This window comes from Colius striatus, chromosome 3 (assembly GCF_028858725.1).
Source record: "Colius striatus isolate bColStr4 chromosome 3, bColStr4.1.hap1, whole genome shotgun sequence".
Classification (NCBI taxonomy): Eukaryota; Metazoa; Chordata; class Aves; order Coliiformes; family Coliidae; genus Colius; species Colius striatus.
In genome coordinates this window covers 32,088,798-32,114,017 of record NC_084761.1, presented here as the reverse complement: position 1 = coordinate 32,114,017, position 25,220 = coordinate 32,088,798, and the positions used below count along the sequence as shown (strand labels likewise).

The window sequence follows — 25,220 nt, the reverse complement described above, 5'->3', positions numbered from 1 at the left end:
ATGTAATCAGGTAACTGTCTAACAGTGTGAGAAGCACAGCTCTGCCCCAGAGATGCCTGTGACTTCAGCAGCTCCTGTGATCCCACAGTGGTGACTTGCCTTGTCAAGTGTTTTTATTGTTTTCCTTGAACTGCTTTGTTCTTATGTTTTACCTGACTGTCCTTTGCTGTACATTTAGGTGATTTCCTCACATCTTTTTCCTGGGGAGGGCTGGCAGAGGGACACTCTTGGAGGACTTATTACTGTTTTACTAAAATAGCATGCTCCTCACTGTCTCTCCCTCCCTGCCCCCTGCTAGGTAAATGCATGGGTCTTTCTTCATATCCTGGGTCTTTTGAGAGTGTTCAGCCCCTGTGCTGTAGTCTGGACGGTGAAGGCCGTCGCCATGTGTCATTTCTCAGCCGCGGTTTGGGCGGCGGTACGCGGCCTGGTAGTGGTCGGCGTCCTTCCTTGAGCTCTGGGAAGGAGTTTCGCGCCCTCGCGGCCCGAGCCCTGGCCGGGGCGGCCCGCAGGTGCGCCGGCAGGTGGCCTGGGGGCGGGGCTGGGGCCGGGCCCGCCTTCGAGCCGTGGCCGCGCCCTCGCGCAGCGCAGGGAGGCGGGCGGATCAGTGTCTTCTGCCGCGGTCGCAGTCCCGCGCTGTCAGGCAGCTCGAGGCACTCGCTCCGCTCCCCGGCTCCCGCCGCCATGAATCTCTGCAGGGTCGCCTCGCAGGCGCTGGCCTGTCGCCTGAGCAGGGCTCCCTCTGCTGCCAGCCGCCTCAAGCAGCGTGGTACGCGGGATGCTCTGCGGAGCTCGACCTGCGTTCGGGTAGAGGTCACCGGGACAGCGGGAGAGGACGCGCGGGGCGGGTCGGGACGGGACGAGTCGGGGCGGGTGACGCGCCGCCGCCTTTGCGCGGCCGGCAGGGACGAGCGAAGGTCGCGCGGGCCGAGGGCAGTGGGGGCGGGCAGGTGCGGCGTGAGGGGCGGCCGTCGGCGCGGCGGGTGACAGCGTTCAGCCGCGGCGGCCCGCCGTGTGAGGGGGCGGACGGGGGGGGAGCCGGGTACGACAGCCCACCGCCGCTGGGAACGGGCCGGCCGGCTGCTTTGAAGCCTCCGCCGCATTCCGGCGGTGAGCCCCTGCTCCCGCGGGACGGGATCATGTTCCGCTGGGCCGTTCGCCCTTGAGAGGAGCGGCTGCGGTGCGGGCCGTGTGTTCCCCGCCCCGCTCTATGGAAGCAGGCTCGGTGGCGGGCAGGTGTAAGCCCCGTGTCTCAGCGAGGGGGCGGCCGCTGTCCTCACGTCCACTCCCTCAACAAAAGAAATAAAGGATTAAAAAAGACCCCTTCGGTGGGTACTCGAAGCAGTGGTTTCCTCGGGGGTCTGTTGGCACCGGGAGGAAGCGTGAATCAGCCTGGTGTGTGGCAGCCATGGTACTTGGTGGATCAGGAGTTGTGTAACCACTAGCAAAGGAAATCTTCCGGCCGTGTTGAATGATTGCAGGCTCGCTGAGCATTCTTCTACCTATAATGTGCAGCCTCTGAGAAGAAGGTGTTCATGAGAAACTCCTACAGAACAGACATGTAAATGTAAGAGGATCTATCAGGACACCTGATTGTTGAAGAAGAGTCTGAAAAGTGTGTCATGAGACAGATGATGCTAAACATAATCTGGCACACGGTGGCTGTATTTTGAGATTGAGACTATTTTTGCAGCTACTGATTGCAATGCTTGGAGCCATTTTATGTTTCATAAGCACCTTTTCAATGAGGCATTTCTTATCTGAGATGAAGCCATGAAATTTGTCTGAAAGCTTTGTTGGCCGACAGAATTGCATGCATTTTTCATGGAGCTCTTTTTAATAGATACAGAAGAATCTGAGGCTGTAGCAAGCATCAAAACTAACGAAACAGTAAACAAAAATAAATGTCTAACACTGCTGTTACAGTGAATATGTATTTGGTCAGGGATAAAATTGTGCAATCCTGCCCATTTGCCCTGTTGGCCAGTACTTAGGGTTACAGGTTATGGGCACGTATCTTATATGTCAGCAATCTATTTGAGAAAGAATGAAAGTTCAAAGGAAATGGCTGTTTCTTGAAATGCTCTGTTATTACATTGAAGAGGGTTTGTTACCTCTGCTGATTATGACTGTAGCAAGACTGTATAAGGACAGATTTGATCTTTTATATACCTTGCACAGAAACGTTTTTACGGTCCTTTTTTTTTTTAAACATTCTTTACGTAGTTCCTTAGTCTCCACAGACTGTATCCACTACCTGGAAGCTGGTAGTCACACAGCCTACTTCACAGAAAATGTCTTAGGAAGAACTCAACCAAGTACCTCATTCAGTTAGGCACCATGCTCAGCATTACTCAGTTATACTACACATTGCTGAGCTGTACCTCTCTGATTTGTCACATCTTTTAAAGTTATCCTTTCCCATACAAAGTTCACGTTCTGGCATTCTACTTTGTGATTGTATTTTAGCAGCACTTTACAGCAGTTTCAATAATGGTTTTTTTAGCACCTCTTCGCCAGATGTCATCTGGGAGTGTTCCTGGCTCTTCTGGAGAGAACATGATTTACTATCTCCTTGCTGGTGCTGCTTCTCTTGGTATTTTATTTTATGTAAGTGTTTGAGAGTGGAGCTGTTTGTGCTTTTTGAGTTGGCATGGTGTGCAAGGTGTGTTCTGGGTTAACATTGTCAAGATGCAAACTGTCAATAGAATGTGGATGTTGTAGCATACAATTAAATACAATCTAACTTAAAAATCCGTTGAAGAAAACTAGAGGACTGAATGCCTATTGCTAGCCTTTGTTACTGTGGCTTTGGTATCTAGCACTGTTGTTATTCTTAGTGGAAAACTGATTTAAAAGTATGTGAAATGAGTGTGCCCAAAGGTGGAGTAAGGCATCTGCCTTTAACCCCTTGCCTCTTCTTGTCAACCACAAACATTAAGAATATCCCAAAGTGGGCAAGACAGGTGTGAAGTAAGCTGTCTGAAGCAGCAAGGGGAAGATTATGAACTTGTTAACTGAGGCACAAAGATAAGAACATTATTAACTTAGAAAAAGCGTGTTAAAGTTTTGTAAACTACTTTTTTACTACTTGAAGTTTTGTAAATCAACTTTTTCAAGCTTTTTGGTAATGATTCTCTTCCCTGCATGTAAGTCTCAGATTGTGCTTCACATCCCTAAAGCCTCCATTTCATAGCTTTCTTCCCCCCACCCCCAAGATTTGAGATAGTGCCTAGCACATCCCACATTCCTCTCCCACAGAATAATCCTCTTCAATGGTAAGTAGCTTCTACTTGTTCAAAATATGAAACTTGTGTGACTGCATGTCTGGAGGAATAACAGTTTATCTCGTGGTCACCTTTTTTCTATAGTTATCGCAAAAAGTCATCTGACTATAATTGACTGGTAAAATACTTTGTCTAATCCTGATACACTTCAGCCCTTTGAAAGCTGCACAGTATATTATATTTACTTTCTAACAATGGGGAAATATGAAATGTATGAATATGTTAATGTGACATATTTAAGATGAGTAGTAGCGCTTGCTTAAAACCCCTTCTCTCCCTCTCTCCTCTTTTTGTTTGGTAACTCTAGGGATGTAGCAATAAGTTTAGGTATCATTTCCTTTCAGGCCTACAGAACGGTCAGTTCATCCCGCAGCAACTATATTGACCATATGAATATTCTCCATGAGAGAGCTGAAGGGCGGAAAGGCAAACCTTGGTCAAGCAGGGGTGAGTTGAGCTCTTTTCACTTGTTCCCTGGGTATGCAAGGATCTGGGACAGGTTTCTAGATTGTCTAATCGGGCTTTAACCCTGTCCAAGTCCTTGTCTGACCTCTCTGAGTGGGAGTAAAGACAAAGGTGGTTGTGCAGTGTTCTGTTACAAAGCTACTGCACAAATTTTGGGAATTGACTTAATGTTTAGGTGGTGCATCTGGCCTGTGATCTTTGGATGGAAAGAGTTGATGTGTGAACCATTAATTGTACATTGGGTATTGCATTTCATTTACTGAAAGCTTAATGGAACTTGACTAAATGCACAATGCTGTCAAAATCAGTTTTGTTCTTTTGTTTGTTGGAGGGGAAGGAGAAAACATCTTTTTTTTAATCAACAGTTTGGATCCAGGCCACGAGCCATCAGGGAACACAGTTTTCTAAAAAAATATTCTACTTTTTCCACAACTTTGGTTTTGTCCTTTTGAATTTTGGATTAGATGAAAAGCAGACACCACCTAAATGTATGGCAAATCCTTACTTAGCTCTTCATGCTTAAATAATTAGACCGTGTTAGTTCAAATACTTGTAATGGAATGTTGTCTCCGTCTACATCAATTAATGTTAACGGTGGCATTAATATGAAAGATCAAACTGTGGCAAGCGTGGCCTTGCTAGGTAAAGCAATTAGAAAAAAAAATACATTTTAAGGACCTTTGTTTTATTATTTAATTGTTATTTTTAAAATAAATAATGAAGCCATAGTACTTAAAGCTCTTCCTTATCTTTTCTGATGATGACACCTAGAGAATTGATTTAATCTATTTGCATGCACACAAGAATAGATTCTAATGAAGTATGCTGAGTTTAAATTCTGTTTTCAATGTGAGAACATGCTTTGCATTATCTGCCTCTAAAATTATGAAGCTCTTAGTCTCTAAGTTCCACATCACATCCTTTAGTTTTAGAACTTCAGATTTACAGATTTCAAGATTTAAAATGGCAAACACCTTAGTTTCTTATATCTTAAGCAGCTGGAAGCAATGTGTTTTTTAAACTTAATTCTTTAAATGCTGAGGATTCAGCCACAATTTTAATGCAATCTTTCCTTGTCCCTAAAATTAAAAAAAAAGTCTAACCAGGGTCAAAGTAGTTATTTACTCTTAGTGATCTACTCGTCTGCTGTTTGGGGGAGAAACAAGGCTTACATTCGTTACATTCTGACTAAGATAGTCAGAAGACTATGGTAGATGTGAAAGCATGAAGCAAACCTTCCTGGGCACTCAAAAGGATGTCAATGTATTCCTTATTTTCTCTTAAGGTTCACTCCTGCAAGGTACTGAGTTTCAACCCTAGTCTACTAAAATGTTTGTGTGGGATTCTCACAGCGTCAGTGGTACTGTTGACCCACTGAAGGCCATACCTGGGATAAGAGTACTCAGTGCTCTGTAACTTACTTAATTCTCTCTTTGGATACTCTCCAGACATCCCATAATCGGTGCCTTGTACTGCTTAGTCACTTGTATTAATGTCATAACAATGGCAGAGGATTGCTGCCTCCATTATTATTAGTAAGAAGTCCAAAACATTCCTAAGGCCATACAATGAAAACAGTTGAAATTTGTTTCCTACATTATTTTCAATATTGGCCTTCTGAATAAATGCTCAGCCCAGTTTTCAGTTGGACTTCTGGGTAGCTAATTTCACTTTGCAGTATACAAAATCACTGTTGAATCAGCTCTTTTTCAAATCCTCCTTGGTTCCCAACTGTATCCTCACCAAAGAGGTTTCTGTTCTTACTTTTCCTATTGAATCCTCTGTGCGCTTTCTCAAAAAAAGTAACATTGCTCTTTTCCTCTCTTTTTCCTGTTCCCTACATAGCCACATTTTCGTGTGTATCTTGTCACAGACTGGTATTGCTTTTCCCAGAAGTGCCACTGCAGCTTCTTTCTCCACACAGCCTCTAGAATGTTAGTCCTTATGCTTTTACACAGTAAGCATTACTGATAAGAATGATTAAAAATTCTGTTCTCAAAGTTATCTAATGTTTTTTAGGGTCACATAAAATCAAGCTTAAAATAAGCTAGAACGAGTCCTGGTAACCATATGAAGTGGTGGATAGGAAAGCAGCATGCCAAGCAGGACATTCGTGGCATATTTGCTACATGTCCTAGGGTAAGAGCAGAACTTTCTAGCTGGAAGAACTTAATACCAGGGAGCAGATGATCAGACAGGGTCTCTCCTGATATAAATGATTTTCATAGTTTCTTATCCCAAGGAGAATTCTTCCCTTGTGTCCAAGCCCAAAGTGTCCGTTACAAAAAACTGCATGTAGCTAACAAGGCTGTCAAAACGAGAGAAACAATAGAATACTGTTATAGGCTTGTCTGTTTATTAGAGGCTTGAAATGATATTTAATGATACTTTAAATAGTGAAATCGAACATATAGAAAAAAGATTTAAGAGCAAATTTTCTGTAGCTCTTCTTTACTGAAAGCTACTCTCAAATTTAGGGAGGGATTTAAACCAGTCCCTGGCAGAAGCGTGACCTGAGTGGCAGTAGGACATCTGGGACATCATTTGAACTGTAAAATGATGTTTGCCTTGCAGAACATTCTACTTGCTTATTTAGCAAATGCTGAGTTTTGTCTTCTATTTGCATGTGTCTCCTTTAAATTTGTTCCTGATTTCCTCCTTTTTTTTTTAGAAATGACTTTTTTTTTTTAACTTGTTGCAAGCTGATTCAATCTTTCTAATATATACTCTGCTTTTACACTTTCCAGACTAAAATACAAGGGAAATCTCTTTCCAAACCCGAGGAAGTTAAATACAAACAAAGGACAGTCGTTCACCATTGCGTACCTTGCAGCCTACCTTGCGATGACTTTATACCTTCTCTTGTAAAACTCCATACTTGTGAGACTTAAAAGAACTACCTGTGTTTGCAAGGCCAAACCATATTGAGCTTATTACTGAACCTGCTTTGTAGAAGGCAGTTCTGAGACTGAGAAGCTGGCTGTTCTGAATGAATGCACTCTCTATTTGACTGTCCAATAAAGTGTACTGAATGCTGAGCTTGGCTGTTAGTCTGTTTTTTGTGTAATTGATTTAGGATTTTTTTTTAATATAGCATTCTCTTAAAGGGACATGATCAGATTGCCTGATACAAGGCTTTGATTTTTAATGAGCCCAGAACAGACTTGTGTTGAAATCTGAACACAAAAAGATAGGCTTGCATGAGCAGAAGAAAACCAAGAATTAAAATTGATCTGTTCAGTTTTTAAACAGATGTAAAAGAATAAAATGCATTCTGACTATGTCTCTTTAAGGTCTTTCTATTCTCACTTGGTTTACACCGTATTACAAACTTTATTTCCAGTTCTATTTTTTCACATGGTGAGTTGGTTCTAGTGGTAAACTTGCAATGAACACGTGGTATATAACATTTGTTTGTTAACTTGGTCTTAGTGCATTAGTTTGCTTGGTGATTGTGCATCTGTGTTGCTTTGTGGTGTTAGTTTTTAACACTTGTTTCAGCTGAGTTTGAAGTAATGCATGACTGGGTAATACTGGGTTTTTCAGATTCTAAAGACTCCAGCCACCAGCAGCGTGGAAAAGTCTTTAAGGGACTTTTGAAAAGAAAATGGTCAATTTTAAGTGGTCATATGTCCAGTAAAGTGAATGCTGACCACATCAAATGAGCAAGTGACTTTCTTGCTTCTGGACATCTACTTTCAGTAAGGATCCCCTGGTTTATTCTGCTCCACAGACCTTACCTTTCCTGCTTGAGTGCTCAAAATAGCTTTAAAGCAAGCAAGGCAACCAGGGATACCAAGAGTTCCTGTGTAGAGCTAAGTGGCACTGAACTCATCTGAAAACTAATCACTTGTTGGGCTTGGCATTATTGCAACTATTGCCAGCCAAGTTAGCCACCTCAAGCAGCCCTCCACAAACTGAGGGCAGATCTGGACTTGCAGTGCTTCTAAGCTGTGAGCCTGGTGGAAGCTTCTGGGTTTGGTAGCAAACGTCTTATTCCTAGTGTGGTAATTCCACTGTTGAGTACAAACAGGGCAAGAATCCTGCTCCTTCTGGCACCTGCAAGTGCATCACCACTGTCCCTTTGAGCAAAGTGGGTTTGGAGCAGCACTTGTTGGGGTCTTTTTTCACCCTTCCCCGCACTCCCATCTCTTACAGGCACTTGCTTTAAGCCACAGTTTCTTTTCTTATTACACTGAAGCAGTTATGAAACTCGGTAATTAAGAATATGGTTTCCTCATCTTGTAAACATCTTTTTTTGTTCCTCATTAGACAACATGGGGGAACTAATGAATGATTTCTTGACTTTGTTTGTCAATCCTGATCCCAAAACTTAGCTTTGCATTTTACATTTAAATGAGGATGATGGTAAAAAGTAGTTGGTGAATTTGTGTTGCATGCATGCACTTTACTCTCTTTATTGTATTAAATAAATCCTTAAAAGGTGACGAAGAGGAGGCGGCTGGAGCCACTGAAGCAGAGACAGCCACAGAAGAGGCTGCTGCAGTAGCTGCTGCTGGACCTGCAGCACAGGATGAGGGTGCTGAGGTATCCCCAGAAACTGGAGGGGAGAGTGCTCCAGATGCATCCCCTGCTGTGGAGGAAGCACAGCAGGAAGCTGCTGCTAATTCGGAAGCTGCTGCTAATTCAGAAGCTGCTGCAGTGCAAGGTTAACTTACAAATGCGGGTTTTATGTGTGTGTGCTGTGGGTTTTAAAACTGCCTCATTACAGAACGTTAAGAACAAACCAGTATTCCTAATGGAGTTTGTCCTGCAGTGAAAACTAATTCAGGTGTTACCTTGATATATCATGAGCACGAGGTAATTCAGTTTATTCAGTCAGTGTCTCTAAAAATACACTGCACCTACCACAGACTTACTGTCTAAAACTACTAGAAGGACAAGTCTGTTTTGCCACCACCTTCCATTTATTTTCTTTTAAGATCTTTTGTCATGTGATCATTTAAACAGTTGTTTCAGTACCCCAGTTCCTAGGAGCTGCTTAAGGAATACAAGCACTTTATTTCACTGTCTGTTCCTAAGATATTTACACTAACTGTAGTTGTTGTCAATGAAAGTTCAACAGAGTCTTCCATAGCCACCAAAATATTATCATGATCTCAGTTTTAAGGATATACTAGGCTAAAAATTTTAAAAATTCAATAAAATGTCAAAATAATACTAAACATCCAAATAAATTTAGCAGCTACATATTCAGTATTTTGAACTGTCAAGGTGTTTGAAATATTTTGTGTACCGTGCTTTTAAAAAAAACACTTTAAAATGCAACATTTTTTAATCTTTTTTTTTTTTTTTCACTCCTAGCCTGTGAGGATAGAGCAGTGGCTTATCCTCTCACCTCTTCATTTGTTCAGCTAAAGTTGGAAGGGACACACATAAAGCAGTGGCAATTTCTCAGTTGATAGGAAAGCAGGAAGCATTTGCATGTGGTGTCTTCAGTAAAAACCAAAAAACCCCAAACCAAACCAGCAACAAAACTTGCCAGCCCATCGTGAAAGAGAAACCTCACTCTAATTCTTGCTTTGGAAGGGAAGACAACAGGACGGTTGTAGCAAATATGAAAACCACTAAAGCAGTTTTCAACTTGATTTAAAGGTGGAATCTTTACTGCACGATTGTGTTTTGACTTGTTTTGCAAAAACAAACATTTACTTGATAGGATAATCTAAAACATAGGTCAAACTAAGATTAAAAGTATTCTGACTGCTAGTTTGTGGGAGGTTACCATAGTACCTTGAAATGTACTAGCAGATTGCAGAATTGTTCTTGCCTTTTTCTTTGGTTACTCCAGTGAGAAGTGGGTGCATCTAAATTGTCTTTTTAACAAATAAACTTGAGAAATGGTGCAGCACTTCCAGTGTCTGACTCCTTTGAAAGGTCTAGGTATGAGTGGGGTTTTAATTTGTGTGCAAATAGCTCCTGTGCTTGGCTGCAAAACAATTCATTACAATTAACATTTCACTACATTACTTGGTCCAATCTGCTAAAAGTAATATAGCTACTAAAAAGTGCAAGGAAGTATATTTGTAGTGACTGTTTACATATAAAAATATTTATAGGGCAGTAGCTAAAATACCTAGAGCCTTAAAATATTCCATTGCTGTGGAATCTTTATACAATTTAATTTAGAAAGGAAGTAGTCTGGTATGTATTAAGGTTAGGGAATTAGAGCTGTTAAAGAGATTTAAGATGTTTTAAAATGTCTTGCAGTCTTTAACTCTGTTGCTCTAAAGAGCCACTGCAAAATTTCAGTGTAAGGAGTGGGCACTTGTTTGTATCTAGAAGGGGTTGCATATTGCTTTCACAATTCTTATCTAGGAATATTTGTTGACTGTTTGGTAGGGCAGGATTGTGGTGAATATTCCTCCCATTCTATTGATGAGGAATCAGCTACGATCTTCCATGAGAAATGTTGTGTGTAAGTGAATTAAGTCTGGAGATCTAATCCAAGACATGATGACTTCGTGTAGCTGGTGGCCAGTATTTTCTATAAGGAAATATGTCTTCTAACTTGAGTACTGCTGGTGTTGACTGGAAGTGAATACTTGGAAATTACTGATCATAGATCTGTTTTCTCTGGCAACATACTTAATGAAGAAAACAGCTCTAGAACAACACTTTTCTTAGCTGCTATTTATGTGGGATTCTGAGGGTCATTTCATATGCCTTCTGTCAAATCTTGGTGCACTGGTTATTCTTTGCCGTGTGGTAAAGCTGGTAGAAAAGAACGTGTGGGATATAAAATTGTTGAGAAACTTCTGCATGTTGTTTCAGCCATCTTTTTTCCAGCCTCTAGTCATGATATCACGTATTAGCTAAAGCATTTTGTGTCAAGCAGCAGAAGTTGTACTTACCCTCAGTTTCTAAAGCAAGGGAGTGTTCTCCCCCGTGTAGCATTGCTTGATGTCTTTGATGTTTCTGGAATGTTAAAACTTGCCTCTGAGGACTCCCATGCCACTGGTCACCAGTGAAGACTATTGTAAATAACTGTTAGTAAGAGGTGTGCCTAAGTCAAGATGAACCCTATGGATCTCACAGGCAGTTCATGCAAGGACAAAGTCCCCTGTGATTGCAGCGTAACCTGAGACCTGCCCTGAAAGGCTGAGGAGGCTTCCTGCCCCTGGGCCACCTTCAGGAGGCTGCTCCTTCCCTCCAGGCCCCATCTGCAGGAGAGCAGCACAACCCTGAAGTGCTTCTTCCCTCCCTTCTTCCTTCGGATCTCAGAAGAAATTACAGGGCCTCTGGCTGTGGACCACCCAAAGGGTTTAACAAGCAGCATGTGGTCTTGCACGCACAGGCTTAAACTAGTATCCTTAGTTTCCATTGGCATAATTCTTCAAATGTAAACAGGTGTTACTTTTATTCAAAACTTTTCAGCTTTCTATGCATCACAATGTTTATCTGTGGTCAACAGCTATTTTGTGTTTTTAAAGAAATTACTATAATTAAAATCCTTTTGGAAATATCTTTCAATTTGGTATTTAACTATATTTATGGTTTGTGTTCTCTTCATTTAGAAAGGGGAAAAAAGTTTACCTACATCTTTACTGAGGTAGAGAAGGATATTTCTTTCTGAACTGCCCAGGGAAATGGCAGGGTTACTTTGAACATGAATGCTTATTTAAATAACTTTTATTAGTTTTCTTGGTATTTTGATGTTACTTCTGCAGATAATAGCACAAGTATTTTTTATCATCATCAGTAAACCTCTGCTTTTTCAAATGCAATTGTTTCTTTTAATCTGTAAGGCTTTCTGTAATACGTTTGGAAGTGCAAGGTGTCAGTGGACGTTTGTCTCCCCCTCCTGTATACATGCATATGTATACATACAGATAACATGAATAGAATCATAGAATCATTTCATCTGGAAGAGGCCTTTAAGATCATCGAGTCCAGGCTTATTCCCAGCCCTATCAACCATTTCCCTAAGTGCAACATCCACCCGTCTCTTAAACACCTCCAGGGACAGGACTCCACCACCTCCTTGGGCAGCCCATTCCAGTGCCTGACAACCCTTTCAGGAAGGAAACTCCTAATATCCAGTGCTCAAACCAAAAAACCCATAACCTGGAGGTAGGTACTTTGTACTTAATCAGGGTAATTTCTTTGTTAGAAAATTAATTATGATTCTATCTGGCTGGAATTTCTTCCTCACCTCAATTTAATCAAAGTACAACCTATTACTGGTGTCTGGAATTCTGTGAAATGCTATTGCCAAAAAAAAGTAGTTTCTCTGTTCTCAAGGCTTTCTCATCCTCTAAATTCTACTTTTCTATACATTTTTATTACTTGGGCTGTCACTCTTGGTTACTGCCTGATGATAAGTTTCCTGCTGTTGTTCTAGTGTACTCTGTATGGATACCATAAATGAAGATGAATTTTTCATCAGATAGAACAAATTCTATAGAATGCACAGTTTGGCAAGCTCCTATTTGGATTAGGCAGTGCTATTGCATCTATGACTTTAAGTTTTTGGATTGCCACTATAAACTTTTTTCCAACTCTGGTATTGAGGTTTGAGATTTTGGCATTCTGGACTGGAATAACAAAAGCAATTAGCCCCAAACCATGTTTTCTGGAACTCCTGACTTCTATAGCATAGGTTCTTTTCTGTTTTCCTAAGTATTGAAAGACATGATCTCTTCTCTGTTGTTTCAAGCACCATTTTAGTGAGTAGGTTTGTGGAGGATTAGTGTGTGAATATGCCAGTGTTTTCCATGTTCAGTTTTGAATGGTATTACAATGTCAGTTGTCTGCAGCCTGGAGAAAAAAATACAGGCTGCACTGGACAGGATTTTTGCTGAGCTAGTCACACAATGATGCCAGGCAGACAAAACCACCCAATGTGATCAGCGTACATTGTTTTTGCTTGGTAGTTACCAAACTCTTTGTATTCAAACACTCTGCCACTGGGAGTATTTTGAAGATTGCTGGAAAGTCCTGAAAGTAATTTGCAACTGCTCGTACTTATTCAGAGGCTTTCAGAATATCATTGCTCTGCAGAATGAAAACATCCTTCTAGGCATTTGTTTGTGTGAGTTGGCAGAAGAAGGAAAAGCTGTGCAACATACAGGTCTTTACAGCCTTAGGTGTCAGGGTAAGATGCAGTGTGGATGGTGCTGAACAGACCTTATCCCAAGTGCACTTGTTCACAGTTGGGCCTAGTGAAACTAGCTGCATTGGGGTTTTTTTCGTCTTCTCAATGACATTGAGACTTCTATAGCTTGGAAGTATCTCTTAATGACCTATTATCTGCCATTTTCATATGCACAAGGTGATGGCACTAAATGGGTCTCTAGGTATAGATTAGTGTAACAGAAAACAGAATCAAGGAAAGTGTTCATATCTGAAAAAATCTGTATTGCCAACTCTAATAAAAGTTTTCTATTCTGAATCTCCTTTTAGAAGATTTTTTCCTCTTCATTGTGGTAGACTAAGCTTGCTAAATTAGTCCTAGAAAGGTGAATTATGTGAATATTATCCTACTAGGGAAGTGTCCATATCTGTAGAACTTCTGTTGGGTATTTGTGGTTCACATTTATCACTTTCTTTGTCTGTCCCTTGGACTGCTGCATTTATCTTGCGTCTTTCCAATTGCCATACACAGGCCACTAGTCTCATCTCTCTTCCTTCTGTTTTTCCTTCAGAAAACAGAGCTTGTAGATGAATCAGCTAACTGGGGAATCTCTGTAATGTGGAAATGTGGAAAATATGTGGGAAATACTTCTGTAAAAGTTGTGAGCGTTTGAGGACACAAGTTGGTAGATGGAGAGAGAGATGATTGGTTTTGGTGAACTTAGCTGAAAAGAGAATTTTACAGCTTGCACTGAACTGGGAAGATTCCAGTAAAATGGAAAAGACTCTAGAACTTCATAGCTAAAAGTGCAAACAGGTGGATGAGAATTGTATGAAATAACTGTCTTCCCATTTGTCTATTATGGAACATGGGGACAAGTAGCTTCTCAAAAAAAAGGATTAAAGATGGTAAAGTGACATAAGTAATGCCTAAATGATTGTCAATATTAAGGAGAAAAAGGAAAATTACTGTGTTTTACTAATGAAATATTTGTAGTTCACTGTCAAGACTTAAAAAAAAATATCTGAAATGACTTAATGTCTTTAAACTGGAAAGCAAGAATTTGGTCAATAAAAAGTTAGCATTTACTTTTACCTGTGTTACTTGAAAGTATTTCACTAAGTATGTCATGCAGTATAATACTTATTGTCCTACTTTAGAGAAAGTGGCAACAGGGACTCCTTTCTGTTCTCTTGTGGTGGCAGTTCAAACCAGAATGGTAAAGATGGGGATTTTTATATTAGTTTTGGGACAGTGTTTCTCAGAAGGAAACATCCTTTTCAAAAACCACCATCCTGAACTTCAGTTGCTTCTTTGAAAACAATGTCTGTGTGTAAAACTTGGTGCATTACTTTGTATGAAGAATGTTAAAGAAAATGCCTAACCAGCCGATTTTTTAAAAACTTCTTAAAGAGTTCATAGATCAAATTACTGGTGCATTCTCACATATGCTGTTTATGCAGTTTTTGCACTAATTTTATGCTCTTATATGCTCTTCTTGCACTAGTTTTCCTCATGATCCGTTCCAGTTAGTGGACAGATGTTTAAAACAACCAACCAACCAACCATAATGTGAATTGCTTCTCATTGCTACAAATCCTTGTTACAGGATATAAATGTATGTAATTGAAATTATATGAGGTATTATAAACTACTCTGGATTAATGTGGTATGCAATTTATGTTTTTATTCTGATCATTACAGGCATCTCTGAACATTTTTTCCGTGAGCCTTCTGGTCATTAGTATGATCTAATGAGGCTTTTCTTAGGAACTAGTGACCTACATTAGGCACAACCAACTCGTGAAATGTTTGGTTGAATGAAGTTTCTTGTTGTATGGAGCGAGGAGGGTTTTTTTTCTTCTTAAAAATATGCTTAGTAACACCATGGTTTGAGCTTCCAGCTGGACTTCATGGATTTTTATCAGTATTAGTTGTGGATGACTTGTAAAGAGAAAAAGCCATCATATTTTTATAGTGGCAGGATTGTTAGAAATCCCAGCCTTCCTTGGTTCATCATTTTCTCAAAGACCTTGGGCTCTGAGCATCTGGTTCAGGTTTAATTTATGGAATGTGTGAAACGCCAAAGGGAGAAAACCATCGATGCCTTTGGGCTCTAGCTGGGTATCGCTTGGGAGGGAAGGCTAAGGCAGCCTTCATGCCATGGCTGAACAGGGATGGCAGGGCCAGGGAAGTTCCACAAACCATTTCTTGAGAGCAACGTGGGCTTGGGCAGTTGCCAGACACTATTTCCTGTCTTGTGCATTTGAGGAACAGACCATACAGAAAAATAATCAGTGTCTTTCTAAGCAATTGTTAGGTCACTGATTTGGTTTAGCATATAGAGCTGAGAGGTGGTTGTTGGAGTTTTTTTTTGTGCTGAATGCACAGTGTCAGAGAGAGGCGTTGGTCTGTGATTAACCATCCAGCAGATTTTTTCCCTTTTTAAGCCCAATGTTTGCATGTTAAGTGTTTTTTGCTTCCCAAATAGATGGAAAACTTACTGTAGCAGGTTATAATCTTAAATAGTCACTGAATAAAATGCCAATGAGCAGAGAGAGAGCATTTCAAATAGTCCCAAGTGACATTCCTGGTGCTTGGGATGTTCCTGGTGGGTATCAGCGAGCCCTCTCTGCTGCTGAGCTCCTTGTGTCTTCCTGGCCAATGAAACCTGAAGCACATTCTTGCTTTTCAGGGACATATACATAGTTTTGCCTATTTTGTCCCAAACTGACTCAGTGATTGTGATTTCCCAAATGTGGCTGGTGGTAATTTGAGCCCCAGTAAGCTGAGGGAAGATGTGCTGAGCCCACTGGCAGGTGGCTTCTGATGAAAGAAAGGAAGAGTACCTCAGCTGTCACCACCACCTCGGGATTTAGAAAAAAAGCCAGTGTTGAATCTTTTCCATTTTCTTTAAAGCTGATGATGGAAGCAAAGTATATTAAGATGGTCTTAAAAGGAATCTCACTCCCTTCTGCTACTGCTGTGTTCTCCACTGGATTAGATCTGAGGGAACCAGGTACTCCTGCCTCTTGTGCTCTATTTTGTAGTCTCTCAAATACATTCTTGAATTACTTTCAAACCTGGCAGAATTTAACTCTCTTAAAGTGAATTCTACTCCAGTCGGTTTTCCATTAGTGGGTCTTTATGAGAAGGAATCGGGATTTTTTTTCTCTACCTATCCTAACATTTCTGGGAATGTTCTGAGTCCCTCAGTGGACCTTACTGAAGGGAAGCTTTATATAAACGAAAGTATCACATTCTAGTATGAGATGTTCTCTAAAAGACTGTAAATTAAATATCACTTCTGTTTTCACAGTTCAGTTTGGCTTTTTTTTCCTTTGGAATTAGTTGTGTGACATTGGATATGTTATAGGCAGTTTGAAATATCAAAACCTTATTTTGTACTCCAGCTTTGGTTTGTGCACTCCAGGCAGATTCCATTTGTATTATGCTGGCTAACTTGTATTATTTCAGCTTAATAAAGCCAAATTCTTCTGCAAAGATTTTTCTTTTAAAGTAATTGGACCTGACGTAACGTGTTACAGACAGCAGCCTCATACTGACAGCTTGAAAAAACCCAATTCATGATACAAAGGATACTGCTCTAAGTGAAATGCTTCACTCAGAAAAGTGTTATTTTTAAAAATCTTTAAAAAGTACAGGAAACCAGTGCCCACTCAGGTTTTTTTTGTTGTTTTTTCTAACTGGAAATAATAACTTTTAAAACAAAGGATTAGTATTAGGATAAAATAGGATAGCTTAAAATATATTAGTAGGGAAATGCAAAACTGGGGGAAAAAAATACAGGCTTTAGCCCAGAGAAGTCCTGTGGTTGTTTTGTATGCTCTTGTTATGAAAATCCCATCTTGGGGAGAATCCCCACGTCTCCTCAAGGAAGTTAAAAAAGGAATATAGCTTTCATTTTAAAATCTGGAACAGCCGTCTTTTCTGTATACATTCTAAATAAGGAAAATGTACTTACAAAGCCACCTAAAAATACAAGGTAAAAGCTTAATTTAAAGTCCAGTAAAATTGTAAAATATAATATACAAGTTAGTTTAGTTATGTCTACAGACTGTTCGTATGAGTATAAAGTGGTATTGATAATGGAAAAGCACTCTAAACAAGGAGAACATTCGCAGTGGTGCTGAGTTGACTGGCAAAAGGTGGTAAAACTTTTGCTGTAGGAGTGAAATTATGAATTCCAAGAATGCCCCAGGACTTTTAAAAATATTTTGACTCTTCCTTCTTTTAATATTGTTCTGTGAGAGTCAGCTTCCTCTCTTTTTACAGGTTGAGGGAGGGGTGTATTTCTGTCACAAATTAAAGAGCTTTGCCTGCCTGAGGAAGAAGAAAGCAATTCTTTCCTTTTTAGCATAATTTCTTTCTTGTTTTATTTATTTATTTTCTCAACAGTTAGTTGCTTCCTAGGTGCTACTTTAGTGGGAGTGTGAAGACCTAACCCTCAGATTAAAATGGCTGATTTTTTTCAAGGGTTACTCTAAGCTTTAAAGCAGTAATTTAAATTAGCAGAATTAAATCAAAGCAATCTCAGTGTTGTAACAAAGGGTAGGTGCCTTTCCTGCCAGAATAGTTCAAGCTGGCTTAGATGGAGGAGTGGAACTTTGCACTCTTGACTTGTCTTTACTCCTTTTGGCAACGTCAACATGATTATAGATGTTTAGAGTTAAGAAGTCAGCTATTTGTTTCTTTGTCTTCTCCTTGATCTCATACATCTTGTACCTTTCTTCAGGAGTTGTGGTCAATGAAAGCCAACATGAAATTACACATAGGTATTGGACAATTGGTAGTTTGCTTCGTAAGCTTTCACACACGGTGTGTGGTATGAAATACAGCTTGGAAAATCCAACTTTATGAGCACTGAACGCTAAAGCCTGACACTGCAAGAAACAAGTCCGTGGCAGACTTCAGGTTCCACTTATCATCAGTGCCCACTCCATTGTCTCCTGACCTCCCTTTCACTTGCTTGCTTCACGATCATCCTATAGCTTATCATATCCCAGGCAGCAGGACATGACAGCCAATGTCAGCTGGTTTAATTTTGGTCTAGAGTTTTGCATCACAGACAAAAATCCAGGCTGATTCTGCACCAAACTCCCCCAAGAAAGCCTGGTTTAAAAGCTTGAAAGCTTTGGGGGAAGAGGCTATGGAAGCAGTAGGATCTGGGTTTTGAATCCATGTGCCTGGGGGTTTGTGATGGGTTTTTTATTATTATTATCAGTGTGATAAAAATCAATCTGTGTATGTGAGGGGGGTATTTTTTACTATTAGCTGGAGCAAAGATGAGTCAGTCACATTGGCCGTGCTTATTGTGCTTCTCTCTTCTGCTGAGGGAATGCTGAGCTGACTAATATTCAGACAATTCAATTGACCATCATGAGGATGCAGAAGCACCCTGGATTTTGGGCTCTTTTCTGTTCTGCTGTGAATGCACAGAAATGTAGCGTCCAGCATACTCAGTGCTGCAACTGTAGCACTTGTAAGAGTAAAAATTATGTCTTTAAAGACTGCAGGAAAAACTGCTTTATACAGGAAACACCTTTTTATCAAGCTGAAATGATAGGGATAGTTTCCTAAAAATTACATTTCTAGGTGGAACTAGTTGTTGGATATCATGCTGACATTCTACTGGAACTTCCTGATGTGCTGCCTCGTTTTTATATATATATATTTTAAAAGTTTTAAACCAAAAACTTAATTTCCTTTTGTCTGTAAAATCAATTTCCTTTTCTGTATTTACTCAACTCAAACCAGATGTGTTTTCATAACAGTGGTTTGGTATTGTGTTTGGTGCATATGTAATGTGCTGCTGTGTTTGCCCAGCCATGTTCTGTTCTTGCATGCACAATTTATATGGATGTATTTCTTCTCAAAATGGTTATCTCGTAAAGCAGAGGAGCTGAAGACCACTTGAGAGTGCATACAGTTATCCTGGGCAGAAGCAGGTGATATGTTTGTTAGGGTTCAGCGTTACATGTAAGCAATGGATGTTACAAAGATGTTGAGTTATGTCCTGATGGTTCCATAGTGGAAATATGTCAGGAATCTAAGTAGCCTAAGGACGTTTGTCCTCAGAGTCCCTGGGCCATTAGAATCCCATTGAATGCTTTCAGAACAGCTGTTGATGCAATATGCAAAGCCTAATCACTTGCTTACAGTTATTAGTTTGATTTCTCTGAGGCTTGAAGTTCTTTTATGTTTTCTTTTGTTGAAGTCACAAGAAAGAGAAGCTCCCGATTCAGATCTGTACGTGCAATAGCGTATAGAAGTGCCTAGCAAATACAGAAGAAAATTGGAGCCACTGGTACTGGGGTTTAACTGCTTATTCCAGGGGAAAACTTACAATTAACAAATGCCTGGTGAAGAAGCATAAGAAAAATGAATATGAATTTTTCAAAAGAAACAACCCATGTTATACATAAAGGTTGAGATTTTGCTACCAGTATAACAATAGATGGGGGGGACACGTGACACTAAATATTCAGTGAAACAGTGAAACCGTTTAAATCCAGCACTATTGATGGATGATGTGGGTTTCCCCCTCATATGCTATTAAGAAAAAAAACCTGAAACAGCCCCACTTTTGTGACTCTAAAAAGAAACTTTAAAAAACCAGAACAGTTCCCTTTTTGGCAGAGTTGAAATTGTATGGGTCAGGGTGAATCATCATTTGACTGAGCCCAATTTGACCAGTACTCTGCAAGTGGGTGTTTTGTTAAAGATGCTAAGGAGCTGCAGTAGAATGGTGCAATACTGAGAATGAAGCAGCTGAGCATTCAGGAGCTAACATAATACAAATAGCATTTACTTACCACGTGTCCTCATTGCAGAGAAGCAGTTGCATGATGCAGATTATTTTGATTAGTAAAGCCTGTAGAAATTGAAAGAAACTGGCATAAACAGAGAAAATGGGTCATAGTCATTGCTGCACAAGGAAATATGGGGACTCTGGAATTTCAGACTGGTCATCATTCAGAAAACAACACAGAACCAGTTAAGATGCTATAACTCCTCCACAACTCAATTTTGAAAGAAATAAGCTTAATTTTTTTACTATTTGAACTAGCAAAAGTTTTAAGTTATTTCAGTTACATCTGTTTATTTCTGCAGCGTTTCATGGTGGGCTTATTATCAACTTTGCAGTAATTGAACAGACAGAAAAGTAAAATCCTTCTTCCGAGGTTTATGTACCAGGCATGGACTAAAATAGGGCATTACTGCAGGATTTATGTGGAACAACTGAGAGATTAAGCTCTACTGAAAAAAATAGGAAATGCAAAATGTTGTAATGCATTGTGCTACCACCTGATTGGGAGGAGAGGATGTGAGGGACTTGGACAGTGTGCCTGATGTTCCCCACAGAGAAGGGACCATGGGGCAGTCCTGATTCTGAAATTCATTTGGTGTTGCCCTGGGATCACAGCAATTTCCTAGGCCTGAGGAAAATGTGTTGACCTTGTGAGCAGGATAGAGAGTGTTTGTTCCAAGACAGAGCTGTGTACAAACCACCACCAAGTACACCAAGATTTGTTTCAGTATGTCAGATTAATACACAAGATAACTTGGTTATAGACTGGTTCTTATTTTCATGATGCTTAAAGCACCAATAAATACTTGGATAGCTTGCTGTAGTTGCAAGAGGTCAAAGAAATGATACAAAAATTATCTTCATGGGCCAGTCTGAATCTTTGCTGGAGATAACATCTTAAGGTAGGGATAACAACCCAGTGCAAGCTGCCATGCCTGCAGCCATCTCAGTCTTCTCAAAAAGAGCACTTCACTGGGAAGAGGGCTCCTATGAAACTGTAGCCATGTGTGCTCAAGGAATGGATGCAAAAGCTAATTGAATAAAAGAACCACCTGGAGTTTTCTGCAGTAGCCAAGGACAATTACTTATATGTACAGACGTAGGTTTTCAAAAACACAATACCTGTCATAACAAAGCCCTTTGTATTTTAGGGAGTGACAGCTACCCTGCAGAGACCTGGTTGGGCCTGTTGGGAAGAATCCATATTTTGTTGCAGCAGATTTTCTTTCTGATGGCCATAAAGAATACTTTAGACCAGAGATAAACTGTTCAGTATAAGTGTTAACATTTGTTTTCAAGGCAGGTATTCCAGTAGGTGACAAGCAATCACAATTGCCATTCAAAGGAAACGGGGTTTTATTAAAAAGCAGGAAAGACCATGTTGCTTCTTGCCTACTGATCCACCCTTCTTAGTGAAAAAAAAACAACCTCACAATACACTGAAACATCACAAGACAGAAACAGAAATTATCATGATGAAATACTATAAGCCAGAGAGCAAGGTTTTCATAATATAAACTGAACATTTGGTGGTAGAACTAGCAACTTGTTAACCTAGCAAATGTGTTTCGTTACATCAAATTATGCTAGCTGTAAAATATCTAACATCTTGAATTCCAAATGTACTATTTTTCTTGCATAGCTGTTCCCTATAAAGACAAAGGTAGCCATTCCCTTTTTTTTTTCTTACTGCTTCAGAGTTTAGTCAGTATTCTGCAGAATAATGTGAAATAGCTGATGTTCAGAATATGCTGTGTTTAAATAGCTGCAAGCTGATATTTGGGCAAAAGCATGGGATGCTAGCTCTACAAAACTCCTATTTATTGTGTTTAGTAAACTGCCAATGAAGCTGTTTAGTTAGCTACATGTAGCTACATGTAGCTTAGTACAGGACCCAGTTGGTAACCACAAAGTCCCCGCACACCTTATCTGGCTGAGCGGGTAAGGTGTGTGATGGTGGAGACCTCCAACAGGAAGGTTAGAAGAAAGTGGTGAGAGAGAGTTTACTCAGGTAAAATTTACCATGTAACTGCTGGATGATGTGCTCAGTCTCCCTGTGGAGCGTACCAGTACATAGACGTGTTACCTCTTACAGACTTTTTATACAGATAGATTGCTTTATCCTTGAGAAGGGATATTGAATAATGGCCAATTGGCAACTGTGCTACACTGGAACTGCAACCTGCACCTCCAGCTTGATGTTAGGGTGTTTCTATATTAAAACTACCCATGTTTGCGAGGTTATGTGGAGTGTACATGTAGTGTCCTATGGTGTTAGTCAGACTAGGATTATTTCTGTGGAAACTTTACCATTAGTATCTTGCATGTCATTAGTAGTTTGGCAGAAATCAGAAAATAAAATGAAAGTATCTGCAAGAGAACATACATGTTAGAGAATACTTACCTAAAGATGCATCTAAAGACATGAAAATAGCTCATGGTTATAGTTTTCTGCCCCAGAGCTGGGAAGAATCAGGCTTTCCCTGGAATTCCACTTTTATTTGCGTGGTAAAAATTAATAATCTGATAGATCCTGTCACCTTCAGTTACTTCAAACGTGTATGTTAGGCAGGTACTTCATGCTATATGAGCCTTAACCTCTCATCCCCATTTACACCACTGAATGGAAAGACAAGATAAGACAATTATCTCTCTAATTTGATTCATAGAAACTATGAGTGAAGTCTTGGATGTTGCAGCTTCTTCTGCCCATGAGGAAAACTTAGATAGTGTCAAGGAAGGAGTAGCTTCAGAAGCCTCAGAAGCTCAAGAGATTTCTGACACATCCTCAAGGAGCCAGGACGTTGATGTTGAGGAATCGGGGCAAATTTCAGAAGGTGCAAGAGTGCAGCTGGGTCTGAAATGTTTTGTCTCTGAAAAGCACTAATGGCTTTTTGCATTGAACTGGCTGCAAAGCATGCAGAGCTCCACTGACACAGCATGGCTGTTAGTGATGACTGTGTTTGGCATCACAGCCTTAGCATAACATTTACTTTTGAATTTATGTGCCATGCAGTAGAAATAGGTATTGCTAAGTTGCATTGCGGGGCTGTAGTGCTTAGTGTAAAGTTTGTTAAGACCAAGAAATTCTCCCTTGTGCTGCACATAACACACTTTTTCAACATATGACTTGATTTGAAAGATAGAATTTTCTGAAATTACATTGCTATAAAGAAAAATACAGAGCATGTGACATTTCCAAACCTCGCAGTGTTTCAATGAATCTATGTACAATCTTATATTGAAGTTGAATGATAGACTTCAATGCAAAGAAAAATGTGTGTTAAGATCATCACTGTGGAGATTTTTCAAAAGAGTTTAGAAGTTTGGCCTCTAAACTCCTTTACAATTAGAACTAAAAAGCTAAAAGTAAAAATGTCTGTATCCTTAATAGACTGCAAGTTGTATCCCTTTAGTCCAAAAGGCTCCTTGGATTAAAGAAAACAACTTACTTGACCATTTATCATCGAATAAGTTGTTTCTGGTTTTTCTCATTGGTGATTTGTCTCCCTTTTCAGTTTCTGTGGAGGAAGAGACACCTGAAGAAGTTACTAAGGAGCCCTAAAGGTACACAGTACAATTGCAGTGTGTGGTTTCCTGTTCTTTACGTTTTTGTTTTCTGTTAGTGGCAATTGCAGCATGTGGTACATCTGCACATGTGCTCAGATGGTGAATTTGTATTTCTGCTCCCAACAAGTACACTGCAAAAAAAAAAACCAACAAAAAAAACTTAATTGAAGTATTTATTATTATTTGGGAACAATTGCTGGCATCTTTTAGAGGGAAGGGAGCAAAACTTTTCTATGCCAGTTGTCCCGGTGCTAGTGGAAGACGTGTTCCTCTACCAGCTGAATTTTTGTGTTTCAGTAGGAATAACAGCATGAAGGAGAACAGATATTTCATGAACGTAGGTGAGATGTGCAGAAGAGCTGCAAGAGCGTGCCTCTCAAAACTGTTATTTTTGCTCAGAATGAAAGCTAATAGCACCTGAAGATACCACATCCAAAAAAAGTAGTTACCAAGAAATTCTTTCCACTGTGGGACATATAAATGTAGTGATAAAGAGAGAACAATAGTCAGGAATCTCTGTTTTACCTTGTAAACATCTTGCAACCCTAAAAAACTGTTGCTTTATTATTCCAGGTTTTAATTTAGACAACAAATACCCAATATATCCATTTCAATTAATGAAGGCAGAGATGGTAAATGAAAGGGGTGAAAGTGGGAGAGAAGGCATGCTGTAGGAAGCACTTTTGATGGAAAAAAGTGAAAATAGGTGAAAACCAGATGAATCTGCTACCAGAACACATGTTCACTGAATTCTTCTTAAAGTACTTGGGCTCTTTTTGACTAAAAATCCAAAAAGTCTTTTATGTATATAGCATCACAGGGTTACAAAAAGTGTCTCTACATTCTAATTCAATCTTGTTGGGGGGCAGAGGGGAAGAAAAATGGTTTTTAAACCATTTTACTACTTTGTGCTGGAAGATTGTGGCTGGCTTGAAAGCCAGGCTGACTTTTTACAGTTTACAAATCAAGAGCCACAATATATTCCCAGTTAGGAAGGAACTAATTTTTCAGTTTTAGGTATGTTTTGATTTTAAACACTTTAGGGTCCGAACCTTAACTTTCAATTTGCATTAAAACAAATCATATTTTGGTGGGGAATTAAAAGAAAAAAAAATTCCAATGAACATTGATGTGAGAATCAAATTACTATCCTGTTCACTTAAAAAAAAAAACCACACTAATTATTTTTGTGAAGGGACAGAAGTAATAGTAATGGATGAAATCCTCTGATGAAGCCTTGAGTTGATGCTGAGAGCATGCCCGAGTAAGAATATGCCATTGTTCCCCTTTCTTTTCAGAGTATGGCAGTTCTACTGTGTGTGGCTGTTGGCCCCAGACTTACACTCCTATGAAGCTACTTATATCAGTAATCTCAGCAAACACAATTGGTTTACTTTAAGCTTAAATTTAAGCAAGTAACTATTTGTAGAAGTAAGGCTTTGTGGAACATCGCCAGCATGTCAGGGAATTCATTCATTCCTGAGCAACACAGCTGGGGACAAGGGGTTCCTTGAAATTGTTGGGTTTGGTGGTGGTAGCAGAACATGTTTTCATGAGCCATCACACAAGCATGATTTATGAGCAGTTTACATGCTGTAATTCACTTCACTGGTAACCTGTAGTCAAATTCATAGTGTGCTTTGAAAGTTTGCAAGGAAAAAAGACCTGGGATGAATCAAGTCAGTAGCTAAATGTAATTTATTGTTCTTTCCTCTAAACCATATTCTTCTTTTCCCTAGTAAACAGTGCTGAAGCTCTTGAAAAGATTAATGGACATCTTTGTGGCACTCAACCAGTTGATTCCTGTGTGAAACCTCATACTCTTCCTTGGAGACATAAGAAATTGTGCAGTTTGTCATACCACACACTGCTCATTAGGACCAGTATTCAAGGCTCAACAGACAACCCAATAAGATTTAAATTGACTAGAGAGATGCTTCTGTGATTAACACCTCTGTTTTAGAAAGTA

At 39.8% G+C, this 25,220-nt stretch overlaps 1 protein-coding gene across 1 annotated transcript; it reads left to right on the top strand.

Moving 5' to 3' along the window:
• Positions 1–604: 604 nt before the first annotated feature.
• On the top strand, positions 605–25,069 carry MGARP (mitochondria localized glutamic acid rich protein). Its single transcript, XM_061993970.1, has 7 exons — positions 605–769; positions 2,507–2,610; positions 3,632–3,734; positions 8,197–8,421; positions 22,351–22,536; positions 23,200–23,248; positions 24,991–25,069. Exons 1-6 carry the CDS (start codon positions 685–687, stop codon positions 23,244–23,246), a joined length of 750 nt encoding a protein of 249 aa, XP_061849954.1. The 5' UTR covers positions 605–684; the 3' UTR covers positions 23,247–23,248; positions 24,991–25,069.
• The last annotated feature ends 151 nt before the right edge of the window (positions 25,070–25,220 follow it).

Coding starts and splice junctions, on each gene's coding strand:
- MGARP (XM_061993970.1), top strand. CDS start 685: ATGAATCTCTGCAGGGTCGCCTCGCAGGCGCTGGCCTGTCGCCTGAGC. Junction 2,611..3,631: donor CTCTTGGTATTTTATTTTAT/GTAAGTGTTTGA, acceptor ATTTCCTTTCAG/GCCTACAGAACGGTCAGTTC. Junction 22,537..23,199: donor AGGTGCAAGAGTGCAGCTGG/GTCTGAAATGTT, acceptor CTCCCTTTTCAG/TTTCTGTGGAGGAAGAGACA.